Here is a 14,262-nt window from a genome sequence, read left to right on the forward strand (position 1 = left end):
AATGCTTTTCCTTCCTAGATTTGTTTCCATTTAGCTCATTTAATTTTCATCTACATTTGTAACAACTTACTCCATAAAAATAGGATGCTGCTTATGACCAGGCTCTTATTTATGAAATCAAGATATGTATTTCCAATAGAATATAGGTGAAAGAATCCTGAGCTTACTTTCACACCTAATTCAACTCTTGACACTTCAGAGATACATGGAAACAGATAAAAAGAAAACTAGACTATAAAATAAGAAAGAATGTCAAGCTTACACAATACAACTTTCTAGAAGGTTTGCATGTTTTTTTACAAGATACAAAAATAAAATGTCAATCTTCCATTTATTTTTAGAACAAATTTGACCCATCCAAAAATTTTAATTTGATAACCACAATTCATAAAAAATATTTTGCATGTAACTATTTTGCTAAAACTTTGAAAGGTAAACATACCTTCATCAATGGGCTCATATTTCTGAATAATCTCAGAAGCAATACTTTTAGCTTTCTCAACTGCATATTGTTCTTGTGTTAGAAATTCAATCAAATTACTTTCAAAAAGAATTCTCCGGTTTTCAGAATAAGCGTTGAAAATCTCAACAATTTCTTCTCTGTGTACAATGATCCGATAAATTGCTCTAAATTCTTCTATTGTGATTTTTCCTTGTTTCTGTCTGTCATTATCCTAAATAAAAATGACTGGTAGGTTCACAGTGTGAGTAACAAAAATGCACAAAATAAATTTTAACCTATTCATGCAATATACCTATAGCAACTTGTACTTTAAAATGAAACTTATGCTGGTACTTATTAAAGATAAATATATAAAACTGCATGGAATGATGCCAAAGTTGGGAACAGGTCATTATATTATCACCTCTTAAAATGCAATGGCCACAGTGACTCTAGAAAGAGGTATGGAAGAAGATGAAGATTTCAGGTTGTCTTTCAATTACATATTTCCTTTTGTATTCCACTTCATTCCATTGCCTTCTAAAAATGTGCAACCTGAACCATAAATGTCAGAGAGAACCAGAGGCATCCAACATCAATAGAAATTGCAAAAGTTGACATACTTATGTAATATAATGAAAAAATGTAATCCAGGTAATTACAAGGTTTGGGGCAAGGGAAAAAAGTGGCCTACTAAGGAAGAGTAGATTCAACTGGCTAAGGTGAAGAATTCATGTTTAAATGTTTAAAATGAAAGATAAGAATACAGACTGGATTCAGGTATCAAAAGGAACAGAAGCACTGTGAAGCTCTGAGTCAAAAATGACTAAAAAGGAGGAGACAATATGGCTGCAGAGAGGAGGAGCCTCAACAAAGTTAGTCAGAGAAATTCAACTAAAAGCGCAGGTAATTGGAAGAAAGGGAAGGACATACAGCCTGAAACCAAAATAAATTTGAAATAAAAGACTCATAGATCAAGCAAAACATAGATAAAGGACTTAATATAATGGCCAGCCAGCCCACCTGGCTGCCAGGGGGTCATTAGATTGAGATGATTACCCAGCATACTTAGAATCTTAAAAGGGGAAAAATGGATATACAAAAACAGTGGGGCTAAATCAAGCTTTACTTGGGATATAAAGTCCCCTGCCTCTTCTGCCTTCCTCCAAACACAGGACACTACAACCAAGCAGTAAATTCCACGGATGAACAGGGCAATGAACCAAACAGATACCAGCATCTCACTCTTAATTGGAAGGTAGGATCTAGGGACAGACACAAACCAACAACATCCTACATGAAAAGACATCCCTGAAGAACAGACTTTACCTAGAGATGATAATAGTGATTAAGTTACCTACCACAAAAACTTATAAGGATCAACACAGAAAATAAAATAAAAATTTGAAATAAAAAATGTTAAGACTCAGAAGCAAAACTCAACCTCAGACCTCCAGCCCACCCTGAAAAAGTGCAGAAGACAACAAGCTGAGGAAAATGCAAGAGACGCACCTGAAATTTCTGAAATGATAGCAACCAAAGTAAAGAAACAAAACCATGAGGCTGTAGAAGAAATCAGATAAAACATAATCTCAGATAAAAAAGTGAAATGACAGCAATCACAAAGGAATTACTCAGTAAGTCTAGAGTAGAGATAGATTAAAAAAATAAAGGACAATAGGAAAGTTGTAAATGATCAATACAGGAAGAATTAGAATGCATGAAAATGATTCAAACAGACATTCAGGAAATTAACAATTCCACTGAAAGATGGCAAAACTGCTTGAATGAAACTGAAGATAGACTTTCAGACCTCGAAGGTAGGATCACAGCTTGCAAAAATGAAAGGAAAGATCTCTTGAAAATAACAAAGAATCAGGAAATAACAATTCAACAGCGGCAAAATGATGCAAAGAAAAATAACATAAGAATAACTGGTGCTAATGAAAAAGCAAGTCACCCCAAATCACATAGAAAAACCATTTGCAGAAGTAATAGCAGAAAAATTCCCAAGCATGAGAAAAGAATCTGACATACAATAAGTGAAGCATACAGAACTCCAGTTAGTCATCACTAAAATCTACACCCAGACATATAATAATCAGATCCCAGAAATTCAACACAAGAACAGAATGCTAAAAGCTGGTAGAGAAAAGAAACAGATCACCTATAAAGGAAAGCCCATCAGAATTATGGCAAACTTCTCAAAATAAACCCTCAAATCAAGAGGAGCATAGAGTGAAGTATTTCAAGTCCTCAAAGAAAACAACTTCCAACCCAGATTGATGTACCCTCAAAAACTATCTTTCAAAAACAATGGAGAAATAAGACCATCAAATCAACACAAAAAAGGCTACTGCAAGATATTCTAAACAGAGATAAAAATGAACACAATTCCAACAACAGAAAAAAAAAACCACCAGTTAGGGCAAGCAATTATACAGAGGGCAAAAGCAGGGAACCAACAGCAGGAAAATCACATGACAAAGATAAACCAATACATATTAGTTATAACTATCAATGTAAATGGCTTCAATTCACCAGTTAAAAGAAACAGACTGGAAGAATGGATTAAGAAGCAAGATCCAACAATATGCTGTATAAAAGAAACACATTTAACTCAAAAGGAAGTTCACAGACTGAAAGACAAATGATAAAACAGGAACCCAGAAAAAGGCAGGAGTAGCTATTCTATTTGCACACAATGTGAACTTCAAACCAAAAATGATCAAAAGAAATGAAGAAGACCACTACATACTTATTAGGGGAAAAATTCAAGAGGAAGAGGTAACAATCATAAATATGTATGCACTAAATACAGGAGCACACAACTACGTAAGACAAATATTAATAGACATGATAAATCTAATGAGCTATAACATATTTGTAATAAGCAAACTTATTATCCCACTATCACAAACAGATAGATCAACTAGACAAAAGATTAACAAAGAAATTTTAAAACTGAACCAAACCTGTGAGCAAATGGACTTAGTCAGATGTTTATCGTGTTCTACCCAACAACATCAGAATACACATTCTTCTCAGCTGCACATAGGATGTTCTCTAAAATAAACCATATAATAGTCCATAGAACATGCTTAAGTAAATGCAAAGGAACTGAAATTATCTCATGGACACTATATGATCATAGTGCAAAAAACTGGAAATTAATGGCAAAAACAACTGCAAAAATTCCATAAACATGTGGAAATTAAATAACACCCTTCTGAACAACCAGTGGTTCACAGATAAAATTAAAGAAGAAATTAAACAATATCTATGATTAAACAAAAATTCAAGTACAACATACTGGAACCTGTGGAAAACAATGAAAGCAATCTTAAGAGGGAAATTTATAGTGATGAATTCTCACATCAAGAAAACAACAAGCACAAATAAACAACCTAGTGATGCACCTCAAGCTTCTAGAAAAAGGAGAGCAAGTCAAGCACAAAACCTATACAAGGTAGGAAATTATAAAGACCAGAGAAGAAATTAATGCAATTGAGACTAAGAAAACATTACAAAGAATTAAGAAATTGAAGAGTTGGTTCTTTGAAATAATAAATAAAATTGGTAAACTCTTAGTCAACCTTTTCAAAAAAAAGGAAAGAGAAGACTCAAATTCTTGCACTGAGGAATTAAAAGGGTGGAATCACTACAGATCCTGTAGAAATTCAGATGATTGTCAATATCTACTTCAAAAATCTTTACTCCCATAGTATGGAAAGCACAGAAGAAATGGATAGATTCCTAGATATGTGTGAATTACCAAAACTGAATCAAGAAGACTGAAAATTCTAAATAACCCAATATCAGTTAATAAAATTGAAAATGTAATTAAAAACTTACCAACAAAGAAAAGCCCAGGTCCTGATGGATTCACAGCTGACTTCTACAAGAAATGTAGAGAAGATTTAATGCCAATACTCTTCAAAATATTTAAAGAAATTGAAAAGAAATCAATACTCCCTAACTCATTCCTGGAGGCAAGTATTGCCTGGCTACCAAAACCAGAGAATGACCCAACCAACAAAGAGAACTATAGGACAATTTCCCTAATGAACATAAATGCAAAAATCCTCAATAAAATACTAGCAAACAGAATGCAGCAAATCATCAAGAAGATTATACACTATGACCAAGTGGGATTCATACCAGGAATGCAGGGATGGTTCAACATATACAAATCAATAAATGTAATACACCATATCAACAGAGCTAAAGACACAAATCACATGATTATCTCAATAGATGTGGAAAAAGATTTTGACAAAATCCAACTCTCACTTATGATTTTAAAAGCCCTACAGAAAATTTGAATAGATGGGCTTTACCTCAATCTGATTAAAGCCACCTATGACAAACAGCCAACATCATACTAAATGGACAAAAGCTGAAACCTTTAATTTTAAAATCAGGAACAAGACAAAGACATCCACTATTGTCACTCCTACTCAATATAGTTCTGTGAATATTAGCCAGAACAATTAGACAAGAGAGAGAAATAAAAGGAATAAGGATAGGAAAGGCAGAAGTAAAATTATCATAATTCACAGCTGACATGATATTCTACATAAAAGACCCTGAAAACTCCACCAAAAGGCTTCTAGATTAAATAACTAAATTCAGTTGTGTTGCTGGACACAAAGTCACACTCAAAAATCAATACCATTCCTCTATACAAACAACAAGCTCACTGAGAGAGAAATTAGGGAAACCACACCCTTTACAATAGCATCCAAAAAATGAAATACTTAGGAGTTAATTGACAAAGTAAGTAGAAGACTTATATATTGAAAATTATACTATTCAGTAAAAGGAGATCAAAGAGGATATCAGAAAATGGAAAGATATTGTTTGCTCATGGATAGGAAGAATCAACATAGTGAAAATGGCCATACTCTAAAACTGTTAAGCACATTTAATGCAATCCCAACAAAATACCATTAGCATGCCTCACAGAAGTACAGAAAATATTCCTAAAATTCATTTGGAAAGAGAAGAGACCTAGATAGCAAAGGCAATCCTGGGCAACAAAGGTAAAGCAGGAACCATCACAATCCCTTGAAATTATACTACAAAACTACTGTGATAAAATCAGCACGGTACTGGGGAAAAAACAGACCTGAAGAGCCATGGAACAGATTAAAAGAGGCAGACACAACTACAAAGACACTCAGTCACCTTATTTTTGACAAAGGGGCCAAACATGTTCACTGGAAGAAAGAAAGCCTCTTTAATTAATGGTGCTGGCAAAATTACCTTTCTACATTCTAAAGCTTATAACTAAAATGATGACTATCACAGTTCACTAAACTAAAGTCAAAATGGATCAAAGATCTAAATATTAAAACAGAAACCCTAAATCTACTAGAAAAGAAAGTAGGTAGAAATCTTGAAGACATGGGTGTAGACAGAGAGTTAATAAACAAAACCCAAACTGCACAGGAAATATTTCATACAATTAACAACTGGGATCTCATTCTATTAAAAAGGTTTTGCACATCAAAAGAAATGTCAACATAGTGAAAAGACAATCCACAGAGTGGGAAAAAATTTTAACCAATTGTCCCTCAGACAAAGAACTTATATCTAGAACATATAAAGAATTGAAAAAAAATCAGACTGCCCCAAATTCAAGGACCCAATCCAAAAATGGGCATCTGAGATGAATACACACTTCTCAGGTGAAGAAATATAAATGGCAAATAAATATATGAAAAAAATGTTCAACATCATTCAAGAAACACAAGTTAAAACAACACTGAGATTCCATCTAACCCCAGAAAGAATGGCTATCATCAAAAAAATCAACCAATAACAAACGCTGGAGGGGCTGTGGGGAAAAAGGAATCCTTTCCACTGTTGGTGGGAGTGCAGACTGGTGCAACCACTGTGGAAATCAGTATTCAGATTCCTCAAAAAACTAGAGTTAGAGGTCCCATTCAATCCAGCTACTTCTATTCTGGATATCTTCCCATAAGAATTAACAACATCAGGCTGGCATGGTGGTGCCCACCTGTAATCCCAGTACTCTGGAGGCTGAGGCAAGAGGATCTTTGTGAGTTCAAGACCAGTCTGGGCTACAAAGTGAGCTCAAGGTCAGCCTGAACTGCATAGCAAGACCCTATCTCAAAAAGATAAAAAAAAAAAAATTATACCACTGCAATATATGTGCACCCATGTTTATAGCAGCACAATTTATAACAGCAAAATCTTGGAAACAGCCCAAATGCCCATCATCCAAAGAATGGATAAAGATGTAGTATTTTTATACAATGGAGTACTACTTGGCCATAAAAAAGGATAAACCTGGAAATTTTATAGGCAAATTGATGCATACTCATAAGTGAGATAAGTCAGACTCATATATGTAAACACTGCCTGGTACAAGAAACTGAAAGAGTAAATAAGGTCTAAAATGTACAGTGGATATTGCAAAATGGGAAGAAATTGTTCAAAAGGAAGAAGGAACTAGGATGGAGGGAAGAGGAAAGGATAGAAGGAAAAAGGAAAAAACTGCAAATCAGTTATACTATCAGTATCTCTTAGTTCATTGAAAAGGAAGGTTTCTGCTAATATCAGTTGGAGAAATTTTAAAGCCCATAGCTTGTACTCTGAATAATTACTTTAAAGGTAACAATACTCAATGCATTAGCAACTATCATTCGATTATTTTGTTATGAAGTAGTGTTTTATTTTTTCCATAAAGTTAAAAAAGAAAAGAAATGACTAGCAAAAGTGGACGCTTAGTATGATTTGTTATCCCTTAGCATCTGCAAGGAATAGAAAACTGTGGCAGGATAGCAGGTTACTTGGGAGGAACCCAAGGTCATCACACTGAGATACCTCCTTAGCTCTTTTCTAATTTTTTAATTTTTAAACAGGATTGTTTAAAATCATAAATGCCACCATCATAAATGCCACCTCCACCATAGTGTCTTCTAAGAAAACTCAAATAAAAGAGTCTTTCTTCTCAAATTCCCTGTTAGAATTTTCCATGAGATGACCTATTTATAAGATAGTAACATTTGCATGTTACTATGTTATTCAAGTGGGAGGTGGTGAACAGACACTAAAGAAAACATGTCAATGAAATTATGGAGGGGTAAGACAGGATTTCACACATTAGAGTGTTTGACGCACGGGAGAAATAAGGAAAACCTAAATTGGTGAAAGTTAAAACTACAATAAGAGAAATACAAGATCACCAACAAATGAAAAACCAGAGAATAGGGCGCTCAGATGAAAAAGAGGTTTCATTATTTTAATGTTATTTAATAAACATCTTAATTCTTGCGTTACATTGTAAATACCTCAAATAAAACAGTGTGTTAAAAGGGCACTGTGTCATGGTGAAAAGCTGACAGTGTGTAAAAATGATATTAAACCCCAAACTCCAAAGTGTATTGGAGCTTTAGACATATGAAACTTTCTGGTCTTGGACACAATGAAACTTTCTGAGCTTTATATTTTATATTTGCAAAACAGGGATCGATAGAACCATGTATGTCCTCAGACAGCTGTGAGAATTGGAAATATACAGTAAATAGTAGTTGTAAATATCAGTGTATATGTATTATCTGTGTCAGCTTCCCTCACAGCATCCAGCCTAGTAGCTCTCAAACATTTTTCCTATGCAGGACACAATACTGTAGAACCTTTAGTATATATCAGGAAATGATCTTTTATTAGGAAAACATCTGGGTAACTACCAGAAAAAAATACAAAAATAAGTGGATACAAGAATCTGAGCTGGGAACCAAATATGAAGAGCCCTGCATAAGTAAGTTCAAAGGGGAACATTGATTATGCATTATTAGTAGCAACTTGAAGAAGCAGGTGAAGAATAAAGTGCCAAGTGGGAATGAGATGGACTATGTCTTGGGAGAAAACCTTGTGTCCATGCTTGAGATACTGTGTCTCAAGTCAGCTATTGGGTCTCCAAAATGTTCTAAACAATATTAGCACCTTGTGACTGTTCTTCCTGGTTTGTCAGTTTCATTGGATTAAGAAATACCTAGCAGATTAGTAAAGCACACTCCTGTGTGTGTCTGGGTGGGTCATGGAGCTGTGGTCTTGGTATTACACATTATCCTTTGGTCATTTCTCTCAGTGCTATTCCCAGTCTCTGTTTTCTGGCTGTCATGAACCATTACATCAAGACCTTTGTCTCTGGGAGTCCAACAACCATGTACTGAATCTCTTGAAATTGTGAACCAAATTAACCCTTTCCTGCTTTATGTTGTGGGTGGGATTGTCATGTGTTATGTTTCAATGATGAGAAAGCTGACTAATGCTTACCTTAAAATTATATAATCTTAAAATAAAGCACCTTGCCAATTATATATAATCAGGGTTCTTTCACTGAAGATGGGAAGATCTAAGTAGAAAAAGGAAAGTAACAAGGAGTAAGCAATGACAGAAAAGACAGGACAGAGTGAAAATAGCAATGATCAGGGAAAAAAAGAAGTTGAAAAGCAAAGAGAAAGACAGATTCAAGTCTGAGGACTGAGACACACAATAGCAGCTATAACTTAAGAGTACATTACCATGTCCCCTAGACCCACAGGCATGAAAGACCAGACTGAACTAACTCCAAAAACACAGAGAACAATGGAAGGTCCATACATCCTTACACAAACTGACAGTGCATATGCAGAAATAAATTCTGTCATGCAAATCTAAGCATTTCCTTCATTCTTCTCCTCCACTTCCTCCTCTTTTCTCTCTCCCTTTTCTCCTCTCTCCTCTCTCTCCTCCTCTCCTCCCCTCCCTCCCCCTTCCCTCTTCTCTCTCCCCCTTTCAGCTGGCCCTGGGGAGGAACCCAAGGTCATCACACTGAGATGCCTCCTTAGTTCTTTTCTAATTTTTTAATCTTTAAACAGGATCATACTGTGTTGTCTTTTTCATCCTCTAAAGTCCATCATAAATGCCACCTCCACCATAGCATCTTCTAAGAAAACTCAAATAAAAGAGTCTTCCTTCTCAAATTCCTTGTTAGAATTTTCCATGAGATGACCTATTTATAAAATAATGTTTGCATTCCTTTTCCTTCTAAGAAAGAGATAACTCTTCATTCATTTTTTACAATGTGTAGTATCTAACAGAGTGCCATACACATATCATAGATTTAATAATGGTTGTTCATTGCTGGAAAATTACAAAACAAAATAAAATCTATTGTAGGAAATTCTTGAAATTAAAAAGGCTATTTCATACACAACTAAAGATACAGTCTAAGACTACATATATGCATTGAAATTATATAGTATTTCCTGTAAAATATTTTAAATGCTATAAATTAAACACTAAGATGCAAGCAACAAAATTTCATAATAAAAGAATTTTATAATATTGAAACATTGCTGCTCAAGCAATGTCTCAATCTTGTAGAAAGTTCAGAATATATTGTCAAGATCATACAGTTGTATGTTCCTTACTCAAATTTACACTAAACAGTCACCATGTAAGAAAATAAATTCATGTCTGAATTCATGTGAGCTCCTCAGGAAATCAATAAGTTTAATGCAAATTTCTAGATTTTTTTAACAAACGGATGTAGCTTTAGCTAATAGATTCAGTCCCCACTTTTTAAATTACTAGGCACATACATAAGTAATGTCTTATTTAATATCCAAAACAATTCTGTGGCAGAGTTATATTACATCCTCATTCTATAGATTAAGAAATTTACTCATATACATTTTTTCTTCAATAAAATAAAAAATAAAATTAATATGCAAAAATCAGTTTAATTTCTAAACACTAACATTGAAAAAAATTTTAAAGACCCAAAAAGTGGAAAGATATCCTAGATTACTCTGTACAATATTTTATAGTTTTGTTTTACAAGTTTTTCACCTCTGTTAATTTTTGCTTAAGTACTTTTGTATTAATAGAAAGACTGTTTTCTTAATTTTGTTTTTGAATTGTGTACTGTTAGTGTATAGAAATGCAATTGATTTTTACATGTTGATTTTGTATTTTTCTACTTAATTGAATTTATTAGTTCTAACTTGCTTTTTTCATAGAGTCATCAGATTTTGCTAAGATCATGACATCTGCCTTTCCAACTTGAATTCCTCATTTCTTTTTTTAACTAATCAGTCTGGCTAGGATATCACATCCCACCCCTTCATCAGTGGACTCATCTTCTTAAACCATACTTAATCCCAAATAAAAACAATAGCAAGTTCATAATTCTACCTAACATGCTTCAACTATCCTGAATGCAACAGTAAGTGCAATAATCGCTTGCCCAATGTTTGAACAGTTCAAGCATTTTTCAAACATACAAGTCAAACCAGAGCATGGTGGCACACTCCTGTAATCCCAGCACTTAGAAGGCTGAGGCAGGAGGATCACAATGAGTTTTGGCCAGCCTGGGCCACATAGTAAGTTTAAGGCCAGCCTGAATTATGAAGTAAGAACCTGACTCAACAAACAAACAAAAAAATCCAAGTCAAATTTTCTGCTGAAACTCCAGGCAAACAAAGCATGAAACTCTGTAAAAATGAAAAACAAGTCACATATTCCCAAAGTACAGGGTAAATATTCTCATTCCAAAAGGGAGGAATAAAGTGATAGAAAAGTATTGGATCAAAGCAAAACTGAAACCCAGTAGGGCAAATGTTCAGCTCTTAGTTGTATACCCAGTATCTGTAGTTGTATATCCAGGATATATGAGATATGAGTTCCAGAGGACTTGGGCAACCCCACCCCTATGGCCTTACTAAGTGTAGCCTACACGGCATCTCTATTGGGCTGGCCCCACTCACAGGCTACAGCTTTCCTGGTATCTCTGACTTCCTGAAGTCTCCACTGTACTTTCAATTTTATTTCCACAGCTTCATACACTGTTGTCTAGGGGCTCCTTCCCTGGCCTCCCAGGCCTTCCTTTCCAACCTGAGTGGAAGTGTCTCTGGCTCCACAACTATTGTATTCTATACAGCAGTGAAACCAACATCACTTGAGTGATGCCAAGGCCTGCTGTTAGTGGAAGCAATAGCCATAACCCCTTAGACCATGATAGCAGCAAGTGCATGGATCACCGAGCACAGTGAAATGAATCCCAGGGAATAAATTCCTTAGGTGGTTCTTCTTTGTCCCTGTACAAAGTACTTCCGTTCTTTTTAATAATGATAATCTCTTCAACAGCCACACCTTCTTTGGCTCCAAATTTATACATAGTTCCTTGAGGCTAAATTTTAAGTTTTTGAAATTATCCTGCTCTGGTTTTTGCCCTGAATTCTCACTATAAACCTGGCTAAAAGTAGCCAATAGTACCCATGTCGCAGCCTGAAGAATTGGCTATCTTGAAATTTCCTCCACCAGATAATTAGTTCACCACCCTAATCTTAGTCTTAGGTAACATCTCAAGACAAAATATAGACACATTTTCTTCCCAAATATAACAAACATGGCCCTTAGTCTAGATGTCAATGTAGTTTTTATTTGCACCTGAAACCTCCTGAGCCTGGTCTTTACTATCCACATTCCCATCAGCATTCTGGTCTTCTGAGTTCTGACCTCAGTCACTCATCAATCTTGCTTATAGCACTCAGGACTTCTCTAATTGGCATCTCCAAACCATTCCAAACTATTTCCACAGACCAGTACCAAAGGTTTCTGAATAATATGACCAGAGATATACCAATGACCCTTCTTCTCCATTACCAAATTTTTATATTAGCTTTCTCATTACTGAGACATAATACCTGACACCTACAATTTAAAGGAATAGAAGTTTAATTTGTCTCAGTTTCTGGGTGTTTAGTCCATGGTCAGCTGGTTCCAAAACAGGAACATTATGGGAAAAGGGCATAGAGCAGCACAAGATGTTTAGTTCATGGTGGCCAGAAAACAGAGCAGGGTGACAGTGCCAGAGAAGAAAGGGAGAGGAATCAGACACAGACTCCTCAAGGCCATACTTCCATAACACACCCAGCAGTAGGCTTTACTGATCTCCCCAATAGATCCAAAACCAACCAAGTTGATACTCCACCCTAGTCACTACATATGCTGTCTACAAACCATTTACATTGCATCTATTTTACACTTAATTATCTATATACTTCTGACATATAACCAATTCTAGTTAATTCCTTCATATTCAGGAAGTTATTATAAACAAATAGCCTGGCATTATTTCAAATTTAATCAGCAACCAAATTCACTTCCTCCCTAAATCTCTTCAAATTCATTATAAATATAGTTAGCATAATGGATTCATTTTATTCTTGAGACCAATTTCTCATAGATATTTTATACAGAAAGCATTCAAGTAGTCATTAATGTTTACTTAGATTAAGTGCTTCATGGATGGGATAAGCAAGGGGTGGATATCATCTCACCTTAAAAATATGTTTCACATGAAAGTAATTGCACTGAATATTTAATTTTTCAAGTAATTTATGTGTTTTTTCTACATTAATTTTTCCACCTCTAAATTCATCCTGAATCTTCGACAAAAACCATGTATGCAGAACAAAAATGTTAAGGAAATTATCAGAGAAAGTCATTGTTCAAAATTCTCAAAGAAATGTTTTATCTTCAGTTTACCTGTATCTTTAATTTTAAAGGACAAACTGCATTGTGTTTAAAGTAAATATCAAAATCATCACTTGATGAGTAGTATCTAAAACAAAGACAGATAACTACCATCCTTTAGTAGAGATATAAAAGAGTACAAAACAAAAGCATATAGGAAAAGAATAAAAATCAAAACTTCAGAAATAAAGTAATTACTTGGGAAATTCCTTCAAACATTATTACAGTTTTGTAAGTCCTGAGGGCATGGACTTGAGAGGCATCTACTCCTGAAGATCCCCCTCACCTGACCTCTGTCATCCTAAAGGGTGGCAAAATCAATACCTAATCTTATGGAAGAGAGAAGCATTAAATAAGTCCATAATATGTCATTCAACATAATTTCTGCTACTGAATCTTCCATCAGTAATAGCCATGATTTATATTATTACTACATTTCGTCAGCTTTCCTGTTATATCCATGCCCCCACAAGCAACATTTTAAATATCAAACAGAGTTTAGAATATCATAAGTGTGCATATTTGGTAAGAGACAGAAAACCTGGGGATTTAGCTCAGCAGCAAAAAGCACCTGCCTGGCAAGCGCAAGGTCGTGAGTTCGGTTCCCGGTACCAGAGAAAAACCAAAAAAAAAAAAAAAAACCAAAAAAAAAACCAGAAAACTAAAATAATCAAGTGTACTTACATATACAGATACCCTACAAAAATTTGACCAATTTGAAAAACTAAGATGGAGATGAAATAATAAGACAATGTATAAAATTGTAAAAGCTATAGGTAAAAATTTTTCAAAATTCCACTCAATTTCAGATTGCTAGAATGAATAAGAAGCCTTTTAAATTTAATGCCTCTGACTAAAAGTTACAAAGCTCATGTCCTTATAGGAAAAAGAAACAGGAATCAAAGGAAATCCAGAAAAATCTCAGGACAGATATGGAAGAAAGTTAAAATTTCATACTCAAATCCAAGATATTAAAGTTCAAGTCTTGAAAAAAAAATGAGAAAAGCAACAAAGAGGGTGAATGCCATGACACAGGTCTATAAAAACAGTGCTCTAAAGGGGCTGAGTTAGGAGGATTACAAGTTTGAGCTCAGCCTGGGCAGTTTAGTGAGAACTTGTCTCAGAATGCAATCTAAATAGTCTGGAAGTGTAGATCATTGGTAGTGGACCCATGGGTTCACTCCCCAGTACTATATCAAGGGGGGGCGGGGAAGGAAGGAAGGAAGGAAGGAAGGAAGGAAGGAAGGAAGGAAGGAAGGAAG

At 34.8% G+C, this 14,262-nt stretch overlaps 1 protein-coding gene across 4 annotated transcripts in view; it reads right to left on the minus strand.

The window, feature by feature from the left end:
- Plcz1 (phospholipase C, zeta 1) overlaps positions 1 to 14,262 on the minus strand; it is a 54,578-nt gene that overhangs the window by 39,209 nt on the left and 1,107 nt on the right. For all 4 annotated transcript variants that reach the window (XR_260080.1, XR_001232940.1, XM_005379040.2 and 1 more), the window contains exons 3-4: positions 12,805 to 12,928; positions 443 to 674 (exon numbers count right to left, since the gene is read on the minus strand). Coding sequence is in view for 2 of the 4 variants with exons in the window: in XM_005379040.2 (XP_005379097.1) it covers positions 443 to 674; positions 12,805 to 12,928 (356 nt within the window). In the remaining 2 variants the exon portion in view is untranslated. The remainder of the gene's footprint in view (positions 1 to 442; positions 675 to 12,804; positions 12,929 to 14,262) is intronic.

The sequence above is a fragment of the Chinchilla lanigera genome, unplaced genomic scaffold (assembly GCF_000276665.1).
Source record: "Chinchilla lanigera isolate Chin_1 unplaced genomic scaffold, ChiLan1.0 scaffold00012, whole genome shotgun sequence".
Taxonomy (NCBI): domain Eukaryota; kingdom Metazoa; phylum Chordata; class Mammalia; order Rodentia; family Chinchillidae; genus Chinchilla; species Chinchilla lanigera.